The sequence below is a fragment of the Rhamphochromis longiceps genome, linkage group LG1 (assembly GCF_057381845.1).
Source record: "Rhamphochromis longiceps isolate RC_006_pf linkage group LG1, R_longiceps_female_GT1.1, whole genome shotgun sequence".
Taxonomy (NCBI): Eukaryota; Metazoa; Chordata; class Actinopteri; order Cichliformes; family Cichlidae; genus Rhamphochromis; species Rhamphochromis longiceps.
This window is the reverse complement of record NC_140557.1, coordinates 35447101-35471857: the sequence shown is the minus strand read 5'-3', so window position 1 is coordinate 35471857 and position 24757 is coordinate 35447101. Positions and strand designations below refer to the sequence as shown.

The 24757-nt window shown below is 37.7% G+C and overlaps 1 protein-coding gene and 1 pseudogene across 1 annotated transcript; one reads left to right on the top strand and one right to left on the bottom strand.

The window, feature by feature from the left end:
- Positions 1-3174: 3174 nt before the first annotated feature.
- LOC146679089 (receptor for retinol uptake stra6-like) lies at positions 3175-14903 on the top strand. The gene is made up of 17 exons (XM_085412436.1): positions 3175-3313; positions 3500-3566; positions 5647-5732; positions 5806-5945; positions 6211-6377; positions 6934-7041; positions 7415-7482; positions 9174-9253; positions 9365-9426; positions 9527-9689; positions 9790-9865; positions 10099-10232; positions 10628-10745; positions 10843-10944; positions 11788-11951; positions 12164-12301; positions 13264-14903. The coding sequence occupies exons 1-17, from the start codon at positions 3213-3215 to the stop codon at positions 13521-13523; spliced, it is 2034 nt and encodes a 677-aa protein (XP_085268562.1). The 5' UTR covers positions 3175-3212; the 3' UTR covers positions 13524-14903.
- A 6510-nt stretch (positions 14904-21413) lies between these two features.
- On the bottom strand, positions 21414-23522 carry LOC146679088 (immunoglobulin superfamily containing leucine-rich repeat protein 2 pseudogene; annotated as a pseudogene).
- Positions 23523-24757: the final 1235 nt, after the last annotated feature.

Here is a 24757-nt window from a genome sequence, read left to right as displayed (position 1 = left end):
GCTGTGTCTCACTTCAGGGGCTGCAGTCTTCGGAGGACCCGGCCTTCGCGGTCTACATGTGCCAGATCCTCCGAAGACCGAGAAGGCCGGAAGCGAGGCTGTGAAGTGGGATGGTCTAGCCTTCAGATTTGCCTCGCCAGCTGTCTCGGTGGAGTTTAATAAAATGAGCCGTCTGCTCCTTGCTATCTAAAATATAACAGGACATTGGAGTAAATTCGCTACCATCTCACACTGTTTAATCAGTTTTCTGTTTAATCAGTTTTCTGTTTGATGTTTATTCAGCTGTATGAAAACTATAACTTTAATCTCAGCCAAACCGATTTACTCAGGAACAAATAGAACACTGAAAAAAGCCAAACAATAACATTTTTAAGTTATCTAAGTGACACGTTTAACCTGAGTAGTGAAAGACCGCGCAGGGTCTGAAAACGATGTGCCGGGAGTCCGGTGTTCTCACCTTGGCCACCCGGTCAGCTATCGAGCTGGTGAGTAACAGACGTGTTACAAATATGTGATGTCTTGATAAATCGAGCAAAAATTTGCAGTTTACACACCTACATTCTTGCTTGAAAACATGTTAAAAGTTTATTTTGTGACCCAGAAAGAGTAATATTTCAAACTCGTTAGCCGCACTTCTTCGCCATTGCCGCATTTGAAAAGTATTTTTATATTATTATGGAAATTTTAGGAATAATAATTTAATTAATAAAGTAATAAGAGTAATTTTACAACTAAGTAGCTGCCACCATTGTTGGAAACTGGAATTGGCTGGGCCGTGCTTTGAATTCTGGGATAGGTTGGGCCAGGAAGGATACACCCAACCTATCCTTGAAATCCGGGAAATTGAAGGACGCATTTGTCGGCTGGAGCAGCCTTCGAATTACGTTGCGTCGCTATGACGTAATCGGCCTTCAAATGCGGCCTCTGAAGGATGGACTGAGATACAGCTGGTATACAGTCAATAAAGGAAGAGGAAACAAAAGCAGTTAAACTGAAAACAATGCACACAGGATAAGAGGACCTTCAAAATAACACAGGAACCTGACACTTAGACAAAACAAACATGGACACATGACTGAAACACGGGTCACAGAAAGTAACAGTTACAACTTATCATCAGTTATCATGCTGTAACTGCTCACTATTATGTTATTTCTGCTTAATGTATTTTGTCTTTTTTGTGAAAAGCATTAAATTCAAAATACAAATACACATTTGAATATATAAGTATATGTATACTCCCATGTATTTCTATGCCTCTGATTGTCAATTCAATTCAATTTTATTTATATAGCGCCAAATCACAACAAAAGTCGCCTCAAGGCGGTTCATGGATACAGAGAAAAACCCAACAATCATATGACCCCCTATGAGCAAGCACTTTGGCGACAGTGGGAAGGAAAAACTCCCTTTTAACATCCAATATTTAAAAGGTAAACAAACAAAAAAATTATTTTGACCAGACTGTAGTCAGACACCTGACTACATCAAGAAGTAGTAGGATCTTTACACTCTGTACCACGTGTCTTCACATTTCCATCTACACAGTGACCTTATAACAGTATTATTAAAATGAAGTAAATTCCACCTTGAAATGAGGTTTGAAATGATGAGTTCTATGTGGTTTAAATGAGCGTTGGTGTACCTCAGCCAAATGTCAGCTTGATAAGAAACGTCAGTCAGTATTTCTTTACCTTTTGATTCAAACACACTGCCACTATCAAAGAGACACAGCAGAGGAAAGGAAGTGGACCCCTGCTGCATTTCATTGAGACATCAAACTATTTTTTTTATGCTTGCAAGCTGAATTGAAAGAGTTTTCAGTTGCTTACAAAGGCAAGCAACTGAAAACTCTTATTTTAACACAAATATTTTTCATTCTAAGCTGAAACTGAGCTTGAAGTCTGGGGTTTAAGAAGTTAAGAACAGCATCCAGCACATCTGTGGTGATTTTTCTATGTTGAAATAGCAGCATTTGAGCCATCTGGATCCAGTGCCAGGCCCTTACAGTCCCAGTCTTTGGATCAGATCAGCTGGCCCTCTGCAGCCTTATGACAGAAACTCACCAGTCCAGATTAAAACACTTTCAGCTCCCACAGGCACCAGATTTCCCAGCAAAATATGCTTTGACTCAAATGGTGCTATTAAATTTTCTTTTAAGATACACAGCATGAGCACTGGAAATCATCATAAAGTCCTGCTTCAGCTGCAGTTTGGAGAAGGTGAAGGTCTGTTGTTAGTGTTCGTCCTCTGCAGCGGCACTGGATGCTCGTCACATGGTTTCTTTCTGTCTCATTTTTATTTCATAAAACTTTAAGTTGAGGTCCTTACGTAACGTGTCCCATTCTCATTTTCACCTTTCTGTCACTCGTTCACACAAAGGTTGCCTCTGTTTCAGTGAGATTTTCATCTTAAAAGATTAGTCTGTTAAGTAACAAGCGGAGGGAGGCAAACAGGTTGGTGCCATTTGCTGTGCAAAAATAACATTACCTAATCTGAATGACAAACCCATAGAGTCGTAGGTGAAGATCATGAGATGTCTCATTAGATGAGCAGCAATAGCTGGACCAGTCTGTCTGGCAACAACCAAACGACAACCTAATTTGATGCTCAGTTTGATGTTTCTCCCATGTGACTGGCTGAATTCATATTTGTGCTGAAGAGCGATTGTGCCTAATACATGGCTCTTGACTGTAGTCTTGTTATTGATTAACACTCCCATTGGATAATACAACTTTAGCATGTTTCACTGTAGAAATGGTACTGGCCAGATGTGAATAATTTACTGGACTCAGACTTATTACTTACGAACCATTTAAATATCTGCACCACCAAACTCAACAATGCATTTTTTTTTGTTAACTTGACTGTTAATTAAATCCCTAAACGTGATGCTACATTGTCTTTGACCAAATATTATTCTATGAATCACTTTTAAATGATTATGTTGCAAGGTTTAAAACATTTGTTCCTCCACTTGCTTCATTTCACGTGAATGTTAAACCTTGCTCCACTCTCCCTCCCTTCTGTGCAGCCCTTAATCTGCTGCGTTTAGTTATTAGCTGGACTGGAATGTGTTGGGGTTCTTGGGCCAAGCTGTCCTGACACGTTGCAGCAGCACCAACAGACTGCTGACTGGAGCTGGACCAGGAGGAGTCCTCTGGATCCTTATTTGTCCTGCTTCACCTGTATGACTTGATTAAACAGCTGCAATGAATCAGAGCAAAGAGGGAGTTGAGCCTTTTCAATATTCCTATTATGACTATTCAGACTGGTACTCAAACAACGCAGAGCCTACAAAACCACCCAAAGAGTGAGTATAAAAAAGTTGAGTCAAAGGTGTCAAATGGGGCCATAAGCATTGATTATTTTCACAGGTTGGGTCCTGGTACATCAACAAGGTCAGAAAAGTGCTGAGATGTGGTGGTTTGATTTGTTTTAGGCTTACTTTGCACATTTTTTAATGATGGTTTTATTCCTTATTTTCTTTTTGTCGCAGAGTTATTTTACCATGTGACCCGACAGCAGATGACAAGCTCTTCCATATATGCATATTATCGATATCAGTAAGTATACTTGGACCTGACTACTCTCTTAAGGGCGGGGGGTTGTTTTGTTGGGTTACTGCAGATAAATTGGGGTCACTTAAAATACAGCATAATATTAAAAAACTTGTTGAACACATTAGCACTCTCCATCACCATATTCCAAACACCAAAAGAGGGAATAATTTAGAAGAATGATGTTCTTCTTAATCCAGTACAGATCCACAGACGTGGAGAATCAATATTACAGTGCACTGACGTTGTTCTGGTTGTACATGGTGACACAACACCTTACTCAAGTCACTGAGTGTTGCTTTTATCACCATCTAAGTTATGATCATATGGGAAATAATGCTAATAATGCATTAATTTATCGGACCTATAGGCTACTGTAGTAGCACAATGAAATGTAGTATTTATAGCTTTGCTTCATTAATGTATAACTGCAAATTGTTGTTGTGTTAGGCTAAAATAAGTCCCTTTATAATTTAAAAGGTGTCTAAGGAGATGCAGCTTTAAAAAGTAAAGTATTATATATTACTCTTTACTTTTCTTATAAGTAATGCAATGCAATTAATTACTTTCTTTGTGATTCATTACTTAGTAATTCATTAGTAATTCATTACACTACTCATTAAAATGCAATAAAAAATAAGAGGATGCATATCCACTCCTCAAAGGCTGTATCACCCCACAAGCTTTTTTCCTCCTGCACAAGAACTGAAATTGGCTGATTGTGGCGCGAATCAGAATCAGAATCAGAATCAGAATCTGAATACTTTAATAAGTGCACAGAAAAAAAACATTTGTTAGATGTTTTTTTTTATTCCACCTGTGTGCAGATGACTGAAGAACGCAGTTTATAACACAAGCAGTGGCAAAATTTAAACTGTAATGAAATGACTGAATTTAGTTCAGTAACATGCTACATTACTGTGTTGCTGAAAATGTAGTGTGACTACAGTAATGTGTTACTTTTTAATCTGTTACACCCAACACTGCTTGTTTCTACAGTAAGGCAGAATGAACAAGAGAAACACTGATAACTTTGTAGTTTCTTGGGAATGCATGGCTTAAGCAGTTTATAGCAATTATAGACTGTATAAAAGAGTGGACATTGTCACCAATGTAATCCGCTAGTCATCTTAGTCTTAAGATAGCTTTTTGCAAACAAACATAACAAGCAGGGGTCAGCTCTGACTCACAAGCCAAGAAATTTTTATGTAGTATCAGATAAAATTATAGATTTGAATGTCTGCTGCCAACACAGCTTGAACATTTAAACTATTCTCCTTTTAAGTGGAACATAAGAGGATGAGAGAGGTTCATTTCCCAGTACATCCTTTGGTGCATTTTCCAGGAATCCGTCAGTTGTCTTTGCTCCCAAAGGATATGCCATTTAGGGACTTTTACTGTCATTTAGCCTTCAACCAATTACGAATGAACACAACTGACTCAGTCATAAAAATCCCCTCTACTGTGTATAGAATGGACACGACCCAATTTCATTGTACGGTAAACAATCTGAAAAACTATTAGAGGTGGGTCATGAAATATGTTTTCTACCAAACAAGGTTATTTATTTGAGGTTCTTCTGACTTATAGGTCAGTTCCTGACATATCTACAGTGCTGTGTTATTTTGGAAAGTTGAAGTTTTAATGAGCTCCTGGAGCTGGCAAAGGCTCTGATAAACACAATCAAATACAACTTAGCCCTGAAAGATAGGGGGCACAGTAAAGCCTTATCATTTAGTGACACGACAGCATATTAAGAATAACGTTTGCAGTTCACCATTTGTACCTGAAACGAATGTCATAATCCTGTCTTAATCAGATTGTCCTATCATTTCAAGGAAGCATTCGATTACACTTGTTTACAAGTGTGTTACAAACAGTCTTTTTTTATGAATCTGCCAACATTTTGGGGCAGCTTTTGACAAAAGGAAACTTTTTAGAACAAGCTAGCCTAAAATTACGTTTCCAGCATGTAATGTAAAAAAACTATACTACTTTACTATATTAGTATATAATGACAATCACTGATGTGGCATTAACTGTATGACGCGTAACGGAAGATCTAAAATTTTGTCCTTCCATCTAGCTGGTGATCATGTTAATCCTGGCAGGTCTCACCAGGAAAAATAAATTCTGCCAGGGTTTCGCAAGAGGATCCTCAAGCATCTTCAGGTAAATTTGGTAAATACAAATTTAACTGCACATTTGTCTCATGTTATCTGAGCCTCCCTGTGTGATCTCACAGTCCAGCCAACTTCCTGGATCAGACTCAGAAAAAAGGAGTGGTTATGGCTGTTTTTGGACTGGTGTTCAGCAAGCTGGCAATGCTAGTGATCACCCCAGACCCTCTGCCTTTCTCCAAAGATACTCCAGCAGATAATAAAGGTAGACATCTGAATGCTTGTTTGTTCTTTAGTTGCAATGAAGATTGTAATTGCTTCAGTTATATGGTGGTTTGATTATCATGCCAGTCAGTGGTTTTTGAACATACACTGCCTTTATTATTATCCCTTTATTATTAAAAATCAGATTATTCACGTGGAGGATTCTAGAGAGTCCTTGTTTTTCCATTTTGTCTATACTGATTAGATTAGAGGTTTCATTTTAGGAACTGATATGCCCTGTCTTTTTTTGGGTCCTTTTTTTCCAGAGTACATGAAGATAATCGCCATATTTTATTACCCAATCCTGTATTATCCTCTGTTGGTATGTGGAACTCTGCAGCGCAAAGCAGGTTATGTGTTTGGGACACTGCTCTCCTTCACTCACTTTGGAGTCCTGGTGTGGCAGAAATTTGACTGTCCAAAGACTCCAGAGGTAAAATACCAACAAAAAAATACTGATGTATAATGTTTAAGGGAAACAAATGAATTTCATATCTGAGAAGAATACTTTCTTTAAAAGTTTATGTTGCCCTTCTGTTTTCAACGTCAGACTTGGTATAAAAAAATCCTACACAGATTTCAAATATCTGCTGAATTTAAAGACATTTGTTGCTATGCAACCTCATGGTAGATTTTGAGGTGCATGAACAAGCTACTGTGGCAACAACTCAACCAATCCCAAAGATTTTCCTTTCCATGTTTCACTTTCATGACATGCTTGTACAGTGTTGATCTTGCTTCTAGTTGTAGCAGACATAAGCTAGTCTAGTTAAAAAGTTTGAAAACAGTGCAAAAGCTGGAAGAAATAAAACCCAAACAAGATGGGAACAGCCAAGTCTGGTTATAGTTGTTTAACTTTTGTGATTTGTCATTAAGTAAGTCCTTTAGTAACTGATAATTTTATATAATTTTGGGTTTGTATAAAATACATCACGTTACAATTGAAGGAACTGATACTTTAAAGGACAGCATATTTTATTTGTTTACAGATCTATAAATACTATGCTCTACTCGCAAGTCTGCCTCAGCTGGCCTGCCTTGCATATCTCTGCATTCAGTTCCCTTTGCTGTTTGTGAAAGGACCAAAGACGGACGAGGTGAGAAAAGTCAGAATACACAAACATTCTAAATTTCAACATTCTAAAAATGTATGATATTTATCTCTGGCTGTGGCTGGTGCACACGAATAAGTACGTAACATAGTTCAATTATGTAAAACAGAACTGTGATTACAATGAGCAGCTTGTGCAGAAAAAGAACAGGTTTAACCCTGTGTCCTTCAGCAGATTATGACGGGAGAGGTGACATTTTCCCACCTTCAAATATATTAATCCAAGACTTATACTTCAAAAGCAGATTAAATCCCCAACAAACACTAATTGGTAACATTGAAATTACAGAGTTATGAAGGAAATTAAACTTGTAGTTATGTTCTGAAATACTGACACCTTAAAATGTTTTTGCTCACAGGACCTTGACAGTAGCTACTACACCAACTATGTGAAGTTACTTCTCAAGAAAAAGTCCTCAACTGCCAGGTGAGCAGAGATTAAAGAGTGATTTATTTTATTAGACTCAGAGTGGTGACACAAAAAAAAACATGATAGAGGTCGGGATCATATTTCAATGAAGACGACAAAATTTATAATGAAAGCTTGCTCATTGGCAGTTTTGCTGCTGACTTTAATGTGTTCAGTTCCAGTTCCATTAACTGTGCCATTACAGTGAGCTAGCAGCTTACTTTGTTGCAGTGTGATCATTTTCTGACTTCTCAGTTTCAGAATGTAATATGTGACAAAGGCCTGATAATGTTTGTAGGTTTATTTTTAATCGATATTTATAGAGTAGTATTTGCTAAAGATTTTCCTTTCAGAATATTCTTTTCTTTCTACATTGTATTAGCTGACTGTCACTGGTTCAGAGCCCAGGCTCCACAAGTTATAAGCTAAAATAATCGCTCTTTTGGAGTAACTTCAAAAATGAGATTAGTGGAGTCTAGCATTTGATATTAAATCAACTGATCATTTGCTTCTCTGGCTTCATGCAAATCAAATTAATTGCACTTTCAAGCCACATGCCAAAATTATTATTTTTTGTCTGTTTTTTAAAAGTGAGATTCCTACTGGCTTCAACTGTGTAATGGTGTATAATCCTTTAAACCCACAAATATGTTGAAATTTACCACATTTCTCACCACATGTATGCATGATTTTCATTCAAAGTAAAAGCATTTTAAAACTGTGGATTACCTATATTTGCTTGCACCTTCAAAGGTGATAAAATTAGGATAGTTAAAACAACCAAATTCACCTTAAAAATCCAGGTTACTGTTAAGACTGATAGGAAGAAGAGGAAGAACAAAGTTATTTTCAAAACAAGGTACAAAGAGTTTACGTGCAATTAAAGAAGTATGAGTGAAGTTTATTATATAAAGACAGGCCAAAAGCAAGTGACAGTTTTTAAAAAATAAAGAAAATGCTGAATTAAAAAAGATGAAGTGTTATCTTTGTTTATCTTCAACAGGCCATTGAACAATTAAGGTGCTTACAGAAGGTTTACTGTATATTTCGGGGGATAAACCTCTATAACCGAAATGATCATTGCAAAATGGGATTTGGATATTTATTCAGCTTTACCTGACGATCAGTCTGACTGTGTAATTCTGAATCAGCTCAAGTTTGTTTTCTTTGTCTTTGTTGTGTGAGCAAAAAAAATGAGAACAGTGGATTAATCTAATCAAAATCAAAGGTAGTATTTTCTAAATTATTTTATAGACAAGGTTTTTTAATTTTGAGAACTGTAATATGCTTAAATAAACAATTACGTTAATATCCTTGTTGAAATTTTAATTATTTAAAGATATTTTTTAAGCATTTATTAAATAAATACTTACTGGAAGAGTGAGATGTGAACCAAAATAGGAGGAAATATAGTACTACAGTGTTGCAATGGAGCTTGTGGCCTTGAATTGTTACTGTAGAAAATGTTTGGTTACTAGCGTAACCCAGATTCTCTGAAAACCAAGGGGGATATGAGAGATTATTCTGATTCTGATTATCTGATGGATCATACCGGAGGGCTCTTCCCATAGTGAGGTACTGGGGGAGGCTTGAAAAGGAACTTGCAATTCAGTTGCAGATATCAGCAATACATAAGTAAATAAGTTAAATAAATTAAATATAAATCGCATTCATGTAGTTTGCAGCTCTCACGACTTGTTCTCTTGTAGTTTGTCAGCATCTGACAAACCAGCGCTTGCAGAGAGAATTCTGGAGGTGATTAAGGGTTACATTTATATTCCTGAAAAAGGTGAGTGTTCTCATACAGATATATTTTTTATGTAACGCTGACTTAACTTCTTCTGCATATCTGACATATTGGAAATGCTGCAGTAACCTACTTGATCATTTTTCCTTTCAGTGTTTCGTTTTCCACTGAAGCTGGCGGTATCATCTTTTGTTACCTGTGTGGCTATACACCATGTGAGCTTAAATAAGCCAATAATACCTTTACCTATTTTAAAATGTCATACCATCTTGGTTCATTTGTTTTACATTCACCATTGCCTGTTTCACCCTACAGACCGCACTCTTGATAGTTGTCCTGGTGGTGCCCACTCTCCACATTGTTCGTGCTGGTATTGATGAAAATATCGCCTTCTTGTTACTGGGTTTTGGGATTGTGTTATCAGATGACAGGATGGAGGTTGTTAGAATTGTAACTTTTTACACATGGCTGCTGGAAGGTATGTGGGTCTGTTTGCTGTCCCTGTAACAAAATACCAAAGTATTTTTGTTTTAAAGTAAGACTAATTTGTTTTTTCTTTTGCATCATTTGCTTGTTAGTATGCTACCTCTGTGCGATGACCCTGTCTTGCTTGGTCAGCCTTATTATGCTCATGAGGTCCATGGTTCTCCACAGGTATGTGCAGTAAATCCTCAGAGACTGGAGGCATTGGTTAAAGGAAACTCTATTTTCTCCATGAAAAGTTTACTTATTCTGAATACTGATTATAGTCTAACCCCAATATTGCCAGACTTCTCATTGTTGCCTGATGATAAGTATTTCAACTTTGTTACTTATTTTTCTCTAGATTTTTCTCAGACAGGCCTTCCTGTCTGAACCTGATGTGTCACTGGCTTAATGTGTTTCAGATCAAACCTAAGAGGACTGTATAAGGGAGACATTTACAAGCTTTGCAACAACCAGAAAACCATGCATCCATCTAGAACAGGTGTTGTCTGTTGGATGGGCTTGACGGGATACCAGGCTGCAATCGTCAGCCTTGGTAAAGCTTGAATAAACTGCATCACTGACTTTAGTTTTAAGAATAATGCTGGAAAATACCACATCATGAAAAGAAAAAAAACAAAACCCTTTTGACTTGTCCTTTTAATAGGGATTGTCTCTCAAAAAGTTTTTTGTCCGAAGAAAAGAACTACAACTAAAAAAGACAGGCTGTTGATCTGGATGGCATGTTCCCTTATTACCATGAATGCACTCATTGTAGTTTACTAAAGTACTAACTATGTAGTAATCCAGCTTTGCAAATGCTTGTGAGTGATGCTTAATAAAACCTGTAGTGCTGGCCATTTAAAAAAGGCTTAAGGGGTTAAGGAAAAAAAATACTTTTAGAAATGATTTTAATATTCAAAGTGGCCTGTTTCTGTGTTAACTCTGCAGGAATGGCTATCCAGACCATTGTGTTTTTCATCTGCTTCTTGTTCCTGGTGTTTTTGATCATTATCCCAGTGTTTTACGGCCGTAACATCATTGTCTTTGAAATTGCAGGAAAGGCATGGTGAGTCAGCAACAATTCATATAGCTCTTTCCTTTTTTCTCTTTTCATGAATCAATGATTCAAAACACTTTCATTTTCCACCTTTGTGATGTCTCAGGCCGGCCTGGGTCACACTGATACTGGTGACAGGGCTTCAGCATGTGACTGCTAAGTTTGCTTTCATCAAACAAAAAGCCGGCACAAGAGACCTGAACAACAGGTGTGTTTGTTTAGTCCTACTCATTTGTTGGAATGCAGTTTAATTAGGTTTTGTTTATTACTTAGACATTTCAATTACTAGTTGTAATTTTATTTTTGTTCGATACTAATAAAAATGCAATGCAATTCTGAGGATGAAACTGTTTAATTATTAGTAACACGTGTCAGTTATTTAGTTTAGCTCTTTTACAGCATAAATGATGTCTTTAAATTACAAAGAACTGAATAAATAAATAAATGGTTTTCCAACTATTAGTACTGAAGGCTTTGTATCTGTATCGTCAAAAAATACTAAAGAAGTAGATTAAGTAGATTACAACATGAATACTTTCTCACTGGGATTCAACTTGTTAATTAGAGACATGCAACTACTTCTGAGGACACTGGGGTCTTTGTTTTGTGGGAGAGGGGGCCTCAGAGAGTTTCTGTTGAGTAGTTTTAGCTTTAGGCTGAAAACTGATTCAAAAACATCCATTTAATACAAAGACATTATTTAATTTATATAGATTGTTAAAGAATAATGAGTGGTTTTATTTAATTTTGTACTGAGGCATAAAGTTGGAGAACAAAGAACAAATCTAGCTGAAAGGGTTGAGATTTCTTGAGTTTTAAGACCTATTATGGTCCAATCTCAAATACCATTTCCCACAATGCAACTCAGAATCCTTTATTTGTTGTTGTTGTTTATTTGTTATTACTTCATTTAAAAATGTGAAGCCTCCACTCATCAGAGGTCAGCACTTTCAGGGTCACAAGCTCTGTCACAGGCTTTGTATTGCTAATGTAATTAACTTCATGTTTACACTCAGTTTTTTCTCACAGTCTCCTCCATGATGCTTTTCAGAGAGAGTCTGTTCCTCCTGACGTACCTGCTGTTCCTAATCAACACCGTGGTGGGGCTGGTTGTTGCCATATGGAGAATAGTAATAACAGCTTTGTACAACATCATCCATCTTGGTCGTATTGATGTCAGTCTGCTGCATCGCACAGCAGAGTCCTATGACCCAGGTACGATTCATTCAATTTGTCTAGAACAATGGAATCCTGGAGTATTGAGGAATAGGCTATATAGACCTTTGTGAACACATCCTTTATGTACAGTAACACTGTTACTAATTTTAATCATCTTGAATGACTTGATGATAATAACAAAAGTATGCAATTGCATTTTTCAGATAGTCTGATTTAAATTCTACTCTGTGACCTTTAACTCTATTTAGCCTACTGCTACTACACACACTTCCTGAAGGTGGAGGTCAGTCAGTCGCACCCGGTGATGAAGGCTTTCTGTGGGCTGCTGCTGGACATGATGGTTGGGGGTGGGAGAGCTGGACAGAAAATACAAGATGCAGAGGAAGGTAGAAATCCTAAACTGGAAACACATAAAGACAAACATCCTCTCTCTCACACACACACACACACACGCAAACACAGTCCAGCTTTTGTGCCACTACATTTAAAACATATTGAACATTAAGTATTTAATAAGAATGTAATAATAGTGCTTTATGAAAAAAAATGCGTTGTGGGCAGGAGAGGGAGTTGTTGTAATACCTAGAATGATCACAATTGGAAAAAATTAAGCAGTGCTGACTTATTCTTTTAATACAGCCGTGGTTTAACTTCTGAAGGCCACAATGTGTTACTCTCAACATGTCAAGCTCAGCTCTACACTGTCCAGCTTAATTATCCTCACTGTCAGGAAGAGCTTTTACCGTAGACTCAGCTAATTGCTACTGCTAATGCTGTGGTCCAATCATAATATGTTTATTATTTAGCATTTCTGCTTATTATGCTGCCATGCTGAAATCTGCATCCTGGCAATCCTCACTTTATGATTATTACTACTGCATGTTGCAATTGTGTAACATTGTTAGTATAAATGATAAAAAATTTAGCTTACAGGAAAGAGCAACATTTATCACTTTAGAATGGCATGCCAAAATTAGCACAGGACCATTGTGTTTTCATTAAATCCACTTTTCTCTATATTATATTATAAGTTGCTGACTCTCAGATGAATATGCTTGTAATGACAAATATCAAAATGGATATTTAGTTGTGTAGCTTTTACTGACTACAATTTCTAAACCCACAGAGCTGCCAAATACAGAAGGCTTTGAGTGTTTCTCCACAATGTGTTCTTTTCAGTGACACACACATGAAGCATGCTTATGCTGTTATATGGGGTTGTAACAATTTCTTAGCCACTGTTTTCAAAATACGTCATGCATACATTGATACATGACACTAAGCATATTCAGCCCCTTGGTTTGCTGTCTCGTTCTGCCCTCAGCCTGCTCCTCCTTCATGCTTTCAGGAATTCAGGAGAATAAGCCAAGCAAGGCGAACAGCAGTCAAAGGATTCGCTCTCGCTGGCAGCTGATGTACACATTGGTTAACAACCCCTCCCTGCTGGGCTCCAGGAAGCATTTTCAGACTCTGCAGAACTCGGAGAACGTCCTGAATGGCACCCCCAACCGAACCTCCAAAAAGGGCAGCAAGATGGAGGCCAGCAAGCTGGGCGCAGAGCCAGCAGAGCCCACTGAGACCCCTGAAAGCCAAGAAAAAACTGAATGAGTTTGAGTTGGCAATATATTTCAAAATTGTACTGGGTGTAATCTGCATTAAACAAACCTGCAAGTGCTAAATATAACTACTGCAATCAACCGCTTTGCTTCAGAGATCTTTTAGCATTTAACTTATGTAAATAGTTGTCTAAATTATTCTGTTTATTTCTCTTAGGTTAGCTTTAGGCAACAAAAACATTACATTAAGATCGCATCCAGAAAGCACAAAAGTACAGAATATGTACTTAAACAGAAGTACAGATACTAGTGTTAAAAAATACTCCAGTGAAAGCTGAAGTATGGATTCAACTTCTATACTAAAGTAAAAAAGTACCGGCTCTGAAATGAACTCAAAGTAATAAAAGTAGCTCTTTGGAGAGTGTTTCTACTACCTATTTTTGTGCAAAGTTAACTGAACTCTGTGCTGTATTAATGTAATGATAAAATAATATCAGTAGAGGGAACAAAAAACATGTTTCAGTCTCATTTTTAATTCTAATAAATGTATTCAGCTTGAATCGATTATGAGAAGAGAAAAAGAAGGAAATAAAATAAAATAGCTCTTTTTTTTGTTGCTTACATTGCCGAGGCTGATTTTGCCTCTAAAAATGAGTACAGTCAGGGGTTAAAGTGAGATTCAGCAGGTGCAGGAAACCTAAAATCAGTTCTAATGGCTCAGAGTGGGGAAAAGAAAAGCATCACACATGAAATTAAATAACACAGGTAGGGTTAGTCTACCTCAGTTTTTGTTGCAGCTTGTTTCACAATATGAAAAAAACGTGTTTTATTTAGAATAAAATAGACCTTTATTGTCATGTACAATAAAAGTATAGAAATTATAATTTAAAAACATGAAGACATCATGTAAGCTTTAAACTTCTGGTTTATCAAATCCTAATGAGGAAATAGCTGTAGTCCTTATTTCTCTTCTTCCTCTCCTGTCCTGTCTTTCTTATCTCCATCTCTGAATGAATTTAGCTCTCTGACTTTTCTCTCCCTGTGAAATAAGCAGTAGCAGCAGACAAACTGCGCACAAACAGTGTTTTTGATGATGCTTGCTGTGCTGATAAAAATGTTGTATGTGAAATTACCTGCCACTAAAACTATGTCACTCCATTTTTGTTTTGTCCTCTTCTGTTAGGCTAGCTAGATGCTGAAGTACTTATGTTGTGTCGGTGTTGTGCCAGAAAAAAAGAAAGCACAAACCACTTTAACCCCTGACTTTGGCACACAGGTTTGCCTCTTTCATCTCTTTTCCCCTGGTGAACAGGACTGCCTGTCTTGAGTTACTATTCAGGCTTAAATCGGTTTGATGTATGAAGGCCCGCAGTGACGTAAAATAATAACTCCCTGTCAAATGTTTTAAAACAAAAGTAACAAGTCTGTTAAGAAGTAGAACCTACAGATATTTATTTTAAAATGTAGGGTGCAAAAGTAAAATGTTGTCAGAAAAAAAACTACTCAAGTAAAGTACAAATACCTGAAAATTCTACTCAAGTTCAGTAAGTTTTTGTAATTCGTTACTGTATGTGTAACAAAGTAAATCATAGGCATTGTATGTGAAGTTTGTGTTTACTGAGATAGCTCACAGAACTCCCTCACACAACAGTTAGAGTGACAGAGTTCTCTTTGCCACAAATTGACTCCACCAGTTAAAACTACTGAAAGTGCTGCAGGGACACACTGAAGCCTGACCCAAAGGAACCACTGTGCATTTCTCAGTGCCAGAGAATAAAGGATGTGCTGAGAAGTTCCCAGTCGGTGACCCAAAGGGTCAGAGACCCTAGGTAGTCTACAACTTAATATGTGGTTATAACCTTGAGGTTGATTGGAGTGTCTATCACTAAAGTATCCCTGCAGAGTGTACATCACATTTCAACCAACCAAAAGGAACTCTGAAGAAATGTGGCTGCGAAAAGAAGATCCAATGGGATTCCAAAAGAAATATTAATAACAATGCAGGTCTCAGCTCATGTATGAAAAATATAATTTAATTTTGTTAAGCTTTACTTTACAGTATTGTTCAATTAGTCTGGAAGCCTTTTTAATTAGTTAATACTGACTTGCATGACGCACAGACTGATGGCAGTGATCAATGTCAGCATCAGACATGCAGCACGGAGTCAATAAGCAGTCCTAGTTTATTTTTGTCTGGGTAATGTAGCTATGCCAGCCCATACTGATTGGATATTTGTGTTCTCAGTGGTGTAGGAGGATTTTTAAGACCATGGACGGGCAAATTTATATATAAACCAACTTCACAGCAAAATCTCACAAGCTGAAGATACAAATATTTTATATTTACTCTAGTATAAACATTGTTTTCTGCTGCAGAATACAGTGTACGATCTTAATATGCTGTTAGAAGACTGTATGTGTGTTTGTTTTTATTTACATTTCAGCTTTGTCATAATATCTTATCTTATCTCATATTTAGATACCTAATTACAGTTTCCTATTAGTTTCCTATTATGTTTGCTGTTTTACATACAAGTCCTGAAGATAAATAAAAAAGCAAAAAGATAATGTGCTAGTAAATTTGCATATTTCTTTTTTTAGTCATTCTTTTAAAACTATGTCAATATTTTTTTAAAGAAAATTCACAGTTTTTATATGAATTTATTTTGTTGATGACTGTAAATTACTATCCAATAATGCATGCATCTTCTGGGCTCAGCCAATCAGAGCCAGCGGATTTCGTTACACAGGCATTTTGCCGTTACAGGGGCAGAAATATTGCTGTTAAGTGCCTTCATAACTTGAATTTTTCGTTAAATGGGGTATTCGTAAGTCGGGGTTCCACTGTACTAAGAATATTAAGCAAATATATTAAATATTATATGTTTTCATGGTTTAATACAGTTCTTGCTTGGTGAGTGAAAATATCCTGAAATGTAAATGTTTCAGACTGGGCTGACATCTTATTACTGTTAAAGAAAGACAATAAACTAAAAGGGTAAATAATGGAGGACATGCTGACCAGGGTAAGGATATACTACTTTACTGTAATTTAACAGTAAAAATTTCCTCCTGTGTACTCTTCCAAATACCAGAATTTATCATATGTTTAGTGTTTATTGATCTTATTATCTTAATCATTAAGCAGCTTTCTTGTTTGATCTAGTCATTAGTAAGTTTTTACTAAGAAGTCTTTTACTTCCTGTTTTTCTTTTTTTAATGTTTAACTTACATTTTTAAGGAATCACATGATCATTTTTACAAGAACTTGTGCATCATCTTCCATGCATGTACATTTCACCTATTGCATTATTGTTTTCTGATTAACAAAACAATGTTAGTGCTTCAAGATGTGCACTGTGAGATAAAATTTGAATGAATAAGAAATTACTTTTTAAAAGTAAACAGGACTGACAGTTGAGGTGCATTACATTAGAGTGATAGAGAGACGTTCCAATGAGTCACAGTGCACGGACAAGTGGACAAGTTACACGAGAAGTACAGGCCAGAATGCTTGAACTGTATGGGTACTTCTTTGCTGCGGGCGTTCTCTTAGGTCCACTCTCAATTGCTCCATTTCATCACTAAGCATCAATTAAAAGTTGTTCTGAGTGATCATCTTTATCCTGTCATGAAACATTTATGTTCTGAAAGGAATGACTCCAGCCACATCCCAAGACTGGTTACTGAATAATCTGATGAATATAAATATGACACAAATTATATGCTATGGCCTTCACAGGGTTAGACACGTTAGCGTGCTGTCCACCATGGCATCAAAAGCATGACATTTGTTTGAAGAATGGCGCTTTGCCCCTGCTATGTGGATTAGAAGGACTTGGAGAATATACTGTAGGTATGCCAAGGTACACTGACAGCTGTGCTGACAGCATGTCGTAGCCCACTTTGAATTTTGAGAGAGAGGAAAACAATGTGGGGTTTTTTCAAACTTTATTGAGGCACATAGGGCAGTTACAATATTTAAACACTTTGGTAAAAACATACTGTTCCCTTTATCACAGGGATAAAAAAAACAGAAAATAGACAACAAGAAATACTGATCTAAAGTTATTATTTGGGCCATTTATAAGACACAACATACTGTGACTCCACAACAGGCAGCATGCAGGTCCTCTAACACTGTGCCCTGGGAAAAACAGCAGGACGGACACATGACCCAGATACAACAGAGCAATAACAGAGCACACACACACACTCATAGGTGCTTCTACATTTGGAGTAGGGTGTCTACATTTTATCACGATGGAGTCTGTTTAAAGCAGCCTTATATTTGGAGTCAACACACTTCTCCTTATTGGACATGTTTACCGTATAGCTGAACAAAATGCTCACAGCTGCAGTACACAAAGATTTGATGTTTTTTTTATGAAACAACACAGTTTTCATTAACATTTAAACTCCATTAAGTGATTTTTTATTAAATTTCTATTTTAAGCCACTACACTCCAATAGAAGCACACACATTTACTTTAAAGCAGAACATAGGCATATTTGTTAGTACTGATTTCACTACGCACATTGCTTTGCGCTGCAATTCATATTTGACACAAGTCATTTTTTTTCCCTTAATCAAACCTTGATTGTGACTGTTGTACTCATCCTGACAGGCAGAAACGTGTGCTCTCATCCATGACCCGCCTACTGTTATCTAGAAACAGGTTTAGCAACAGTGCTTAAAAATGAATGAGATATCAACGTTTCTGAGGTTACATAGGCTTCCATTTCTTGTCATACCTGCACTCATGTAAACGTGGATATAACCGTTGAATAACTGGTCTGAAAAAAACATTTACATGCAGGACTTAGTGTTGGTTAGTCATAGTGTGCACTTTGAAATTATTAATAGATATTCAGTCCCTACTGTGGAAATTTTACCTTCACACCACAGAAGATTTTATTCTTGCTGTTTTGGTCATACTGTGAATTTTTAACTCGTAACTTTCTGATTTTATGTAAACAGCATTTACTGGGATAGAGTTACTAAAATTTGGTCAAGTCCGTGCATGTTTTGTGGGGCTTTTTTTTCTTTCTCAAGATCACCAGTACTGAAATAAATTTTTAAAAAGACGTTTGAATAGTATACTTGCTATTGTGTGCATGTGTGTATATGTGTATTTTCGTGTAGATCTGTATCTAGTAGGGGTGCAACAATACACAAAATTCACGGTTCGGTTCGATACTTTGGTGTCACGGTTTGATATTTTTTCGATACAAAAAAAATGTTCATGCTTTTTTAATTTGTCATTTATTAAAATTATAAATATATATTTTACCCTAAAAGTACAGTTTTTAAATTTAATGTTGCTGAAACAACAAAGTAATAAAAAAAATATATATATATATCTGATTGAGGAATCACTCATCTTTGGAAAAGAGAGTTTATTACAGAGAAATGGCTCTTTCCAAAATAAAAGCTATACTATACGCTTCTTCTGGGCTATATTCTCAGCAGCATATTAAACATATCAGGTCCCCATAAGGAGAATCATGTGCTAACGGCTGTCTAAATGACACGGGTAAAGTTTGTAGCATGCGTGCTTGTTGTTTTTGTCTGCTTCCACTTGTCTTTGCACTAGGATGCTGTCGGCGTAAATGTGCAGTCATATTCGTTGTGTTCCCACCAGTGCTGTCAGTGTAAATCTCATTGAAATGACGTTAACGCCACAACACGGCAAATCTCCGTTAACGAGCTATCGCGGACCACCCTGTGCATGGGGCTGGACGGCCAACACGTTAACGAGTTAATTGCGCTAACACACTAGTTCCCACCAATGTAATTGAGCATTGCGTGGCACATCCAACATACTGTTTTACTTTAGTCCATGACGCGCTTACCTTCAAATCAAATCAAATCAAATCAAATCACTTTTATTGTCACATCACATGTGCAGGCACACTGGCACAGCACATGCGAGTGAAATTCTTGTGTGCGAGCCCCACAAGCAACAGAGATGTGCAAACACAACAACACAAACGAGCAAAATACAAGAATGGCCAACCTGAAACTAATAAATATATGTACAATATATAATAGTGTATGCATTTCTGGATGTGTATACTAAATATTTTCCTACGTGTGTGTGTGTGTGTGTGTGTGTGTGTGTGTGTGTGTGTGTGTGTGTGTGTGTGTGTGTGTGTGTGTGTGTACACATTTTTACAAATTAAATAGTAAAAAAAATAAAATAAAATAATAATAATAATAATAATAATAATAAAATATATAAAATATACAGAGTTGAATATGTGCAAAACAAGTGGCATTCAGGGTCATACGTCACATGAAAACCAAAATAGTTCCAAACGCCAGATCTGAATGAGGGTGGGGGAGGTTCAATTTGCCATGTTGCAAGGAGAGCTTAACTTCTGTCTCGCTAGCTCGCCCTGCGCTCAGTGAATCTGCGTTCGACTACTCTGCCTAGGCTGCACTGTCGCGCGCAGATCCACTGAGCGCTCAACACAGACAGCATCGTAAGAAGGAAAGTTGATAAAATAAATTAAAAATTTGGTATTGTTCGATACATATGCATACCGAACCGAAAGCACTGTATCGAACGGTTCAATATCGATACGAGTATCGTTGCACCTCTAGTATCTAGGTGCACATTTAAAAATGTAAAAGATTTTTTTTATTCAAAGAAGAAAACCAGGAATTCTGCAGATGTGGTCACAGTGCATACGTCCTCTATGCTTTTCAGTTTGCTTTCTTTCTTCAACTTTCTCCAACTTTTTATTACAGTTTTCGTAAATTCACTGTAACCTCGAACTTCACCAGGCAGAACAGATCTCTGCATTAAATACACTTCACCCTACAAGCGTGATATTAGAAAGTCTACACACTGCGTGGTTTGCCCACGTGTGAACAGAGCAGGCGATAGTGTGCCCGGTGATGAACATCACATCCTGCCTCCTGCACGCTCCTCACAATGTGCAGGAGGAGTGTTTCTCTTACATGTGTGAAAATGACCAAATGAACTCTTTTTACCTTTAGTTGTTTAGTGCTAAGATCAATCAATGGTCACCATGGTGATAATCATGTTCTCACCAAGAAGAGAAACTTCTTTCCAAATTTTAAAATAATAATTTTCAAGTCATCTCTTAACAAGGTAGAAGTGTACAGACAATTCCTGCTTTGATGGAGGGGATTCTATCAGCGCGTTGTTATCCTATTTGCTGCACTGGAGTGTCTGGAAAATTTCCACAAGTGATCAATAGACAGGCAACCAGTTGCCCATCCAATCATTGAATGCTGCAGCATGGATTGTTGTTTCAAGCGAGTATAGTAAAGTCATATTTCTATGAAACTGAATGGCACCAACAAATGAAGCAACATAACAATTAATAAACAAATGATAAACAATCCTGGATCCAAGATAATTAAATTATGAATTTAATTATCTTGGATTAACTGATTAACTGATGTAGTTTATTATTCATAAACTACATCAGTAGTCACATTTTAGGGGAAATATGGTTTCCAAAGTCATCATCTACGATAATTTAAACCAGGACACTGTGTTTCAGCTCCTCCGTGGAACCTTTTGATTTAAATTATCATGGTTTGGGTTAAATTCCATGGAGACTGGTCTTGCGCAGCTAATATTTACATAATTGCTAAAAAATGGAGCATCAGAGAAAGGTGAAAATATAACTGATATGTTAATTACAATCAGTATTAATGAAACAAATACAATCATTCTGGAGGATGTCATTTAGTTGTGTGGGATTGTAATTTTGAGGTGGTGGGGATGTTACGAAAGCAAGTTACATTATATCACAGGTAGTGATATTTACTTTTTAATTATTTTATTTGCATTTTTAATCACTAGGGTTTGAGAGTAACGAAATTTCTATTCTCTGTATGTCCTGTACATGTGGCAGAATTGACAAATAAAGTTGACTTGACTTGACTTGACTTGACAAGTTACTGACTGGGATATTTGTAATTAGTTGTAATATTCACTGCTTCAGCTCCCAGAGGCAGCCTGTCACTGTACTCAGATCCCACCTCACAGTCGTCCAAATTCCCCCTGCACTGAGACAAAGTAAAGGAGTCAGTCACCACACTCTCTTCCGTATCAGCCTCCTTGTCCCCATCTCCGCTCTCCGTCTCGTCTTCCTCTTCATCCAGCTGGCTGCTGTCAATCTTCTTCAGAGACTCGGCGTGAGGTGCGTAGATGTTGAAGTTGGTGGTGAGGTTCCTCTCTATGTGATACTGGTCTTTGGCCTTAAGGATCAGCTTGTAGGTCTTGCTGCGGTACTTGTACACCAGGTGGAAGCACGTAGCCCCGAGCAGAGGCACAGTGGACACGGTCAGGAGGCAGATGCTGACTGAGATGATGATGAAAAGGTTTGGCACCTTCCTTCTTGTGGTGAACAGCACGTGGACCTCACAGTCCTCCCCTCTGTAGGTCAGGCAGAGGGAGTAGTTGGTGCCTGGTCGCAAACCGCTGAACTGATACGAGTTGACGCCATCCCTGATCTTCGACCATTGCACGGCAGAATGTTTTAGGTCCGCGGTGACGCACAGATACAAGCCATTTGAAGGGGCTTTTTCTGAGATGTCTGGAAGGCCGTGGTGCTCTTTGTTGTCAGAGGTGGCATCAGCTGCCTGGTTGCCCTTTTGTCTGGCCATGAGAAGAGGATTGAGTCGCACTGTTGCCTGTGTTTCTGACACTCCTAATGCAATCACACCAAAGTCAAACATGTATTTAATGTCATCTAGGCTCCCGTTTGAGACAGGGCTTGAAATATAGCTCGTATTAGCCGTCAAGCCACATTTGCTAGATAGATATTTTGTTAAATCCTCATTAGGTTCGGAAACACTGTCTGCAGTTGGTCGGTGAGTGGGTATGATGCTCGTAATTTTTTTTCTCTGCACGGCATTAAAAGCAGATGCTTTGACTGTTTCCTGGCGTGTAGATGGGTTTGTTTTAGTGTAACTGGGTACTGTGGTCATTTGCTTCGTGGGTGTTGGTGTAGACAGCGCCATCACCTCAACTAAAACTGAATCCTCCGCTCTTCCAAGCTCATTTGTGGCAGAGCAGCTGTAGTTGCCCCCATCTTCCTTCCTGAGGTTTGAAACGAGAAGTGTGCCGTTATTAAAGACTTTGACTGAATCCGACTCGTAGGACGCCGAGGAGTCCTCGCTGGATTCTGCAGAGCCCTCCTCAGCAAACAACAAAGCCAGCTCCTGTTTTCGGCTTTTGCTGTGAATGCTCCACAGGACTAGTGGTTTTGGGTTTCCTTTGAAATCACAAGTCAAGACCAGTTTGCTGCCCTCATAGAATTGTGCATTATCTGGCTCAGTCCATACTGTGACATTGGGGCTTGTACATTTTGTCTCAGGCAGTTTCCTGATCTCCATTCCTTTAAATTTCTCTGGTGTTGCACAAGTGATGGGACTGTGCTCAGTGAGTGATATGGTGGTTGTTGAAATCCAAACTCTGAACCATTCCAGGGAGCAGGTGCAAGCGAATGGATTATTATAAATCTGCAAATGTGACAAAGACAGCAAACCTTCAAATGTTCCTTCAGCTATGGTCACAAATCTGTTATTGTTGAGCCGAAGAGACTTCAGATCTTTCAGGTTGGAGAAGGCGTCCATTGGCAGGCTGACCATCTCATTGTGATTCATCTTCAGCATATACAGTCCTGTGAGGTTCTGTAGATCCTCCCAAGGAAAGTCTACTATTTTATTGTGGCTGATGTCTAAGTTTTGCAGATGAACCAAAGGCACAAGCGCCCCCTGTTCAATGGACACAATCTCATTGTGTGACATCCACAAGGAAATCAACCTGGTGACATTGTCAAATGTCCCCAGAAGTAGTACACTGATTTTATTAGCAGAGAGACTAATGGTCGCAACACTGGGAGGAAAACCCTCTGGGACTTTATCTAGCTCCTTGTAGGAGCAATCTGCAAAGAGACGGCTGTATTTAACCGAGCAGGTGCAGAGCTGAGGGCAGATCAGTCCTGTGGTGAAGGCTGTAGAGACCCACAAACTGAAGAGGAGGATGTATGTAGCTGCCATTCTTCTGTTCCTGTAAAATGGAGTCACAGTCCATCTGTTAGTGAGTGCATTAAATCGGATAAAAAGTGCTGCGAAAAAGTATCCGCCCCTTCCTGATTTTTAAAAAAAATAAAACCATCATTTAAAAACTGGATTTTGTATTAACTCTGGTTATCTTTGTTTAACTTGAACATTTGTCTGATGATGTGAAATATGTAAGTGTGACAAATATGCAAAAAACTAAAAAAACAGGCAAATACTTTTTCACAGTGCTGTAAAAGACAATATTAAAAAGAAGAAACATTGGCATATAAACAACATGAAAATGGAGCGTGTTTATATAATCCAAGACAGATTTGTAAATCATTCAGAGAGTCTCCAGATGAGTTCAAAAAGCTGGAGAGAGTCCTGACTGCATTAACAAGCGTGCACACTGCTCTCTCTGTCAGTCTGCAGCCCGACAGAAGCTACACAAAAAATCTAATTTTCCCAACATTTACACCATTGATACAATGAGCTTACAGATCACCTTACTTTTAGCCAAACTGTGTATTTGTGCTTGAGACTTTACATGGAAAGGAAATGCACACAAAACATCATTTAAATAATTTGCTTCATAGCTTGAAAGGACTGATAATCTTTAGAATTCATGGAATTAAAATAAAATGAAGCTTTTTCTGTTAAAACAGCACAGAGGTGGTTCCAGCTGGAATACTGCTCTATGACTTCAAATTGTTCTTAATTAAAAGCCAAAAGCAGTGAAGTTTGAATGTTTAAGATCCTGGCCAGCAAACAAAATTAAACCAAAAATATAAAGTCTCAAATATTTACAGAGTGTCTCTGGCTCAGTAAATGTTACTGATGCTCTAACTGAGCCCATCTCTTGCAGATACAAGACTAATTATGGAGAAATTTCACTTAGGCATTGGAATTCCTACAGATACAAAAGCAAAACTGTCACTTTTTTTCACAGTTTTTATAATTTTAACAGTGACAGACAGATTGACCATACCATCATCTAAAGAAACAACTTAGAAACAAAGCCACTGACATCTATCAGTCTGGAAAGTGTTACAAAGCAATTCCTAGCCCTTTGGGACTCCCGCGAACAACTTTGAGAGCAATTATCCACAAATGGAGAAATTTTTAACAGTGGTAAAGTCCGGTCCAGCAAAATGTTAATTTCTCAGTTATTTCTCTGGCTCAGTAAATGTCACTGTTGAACGCTTAAAGTTGATCCATCTCCTGCAGGCACA

Excerpts from the sequence above, each read along its gene's own strand:
- LOC146679089 (XM_085412436.1), top strand. The coding sequence starts at position 3,213 with ATGAATCAGAGCAAAGAGGGAGTTGAGCCTTTTCAATATTCCTATTAT. Across the intron at positions 6,378-6,933 it reads ACTGTCCAAAGACTCCAGAG|ATCTATAAATACTATGCTCT; the intron begins GTAAAATACCAA and ends ATTTGTTTACAG. Across the intron at positions 10,233-10,627 it reads GGCTGCAATCGTCAGCCTTG|GAATGGCTATCCAGACCATT; the intron begins GTAAAGCTTGAA and ends TTAACTCTGCAG.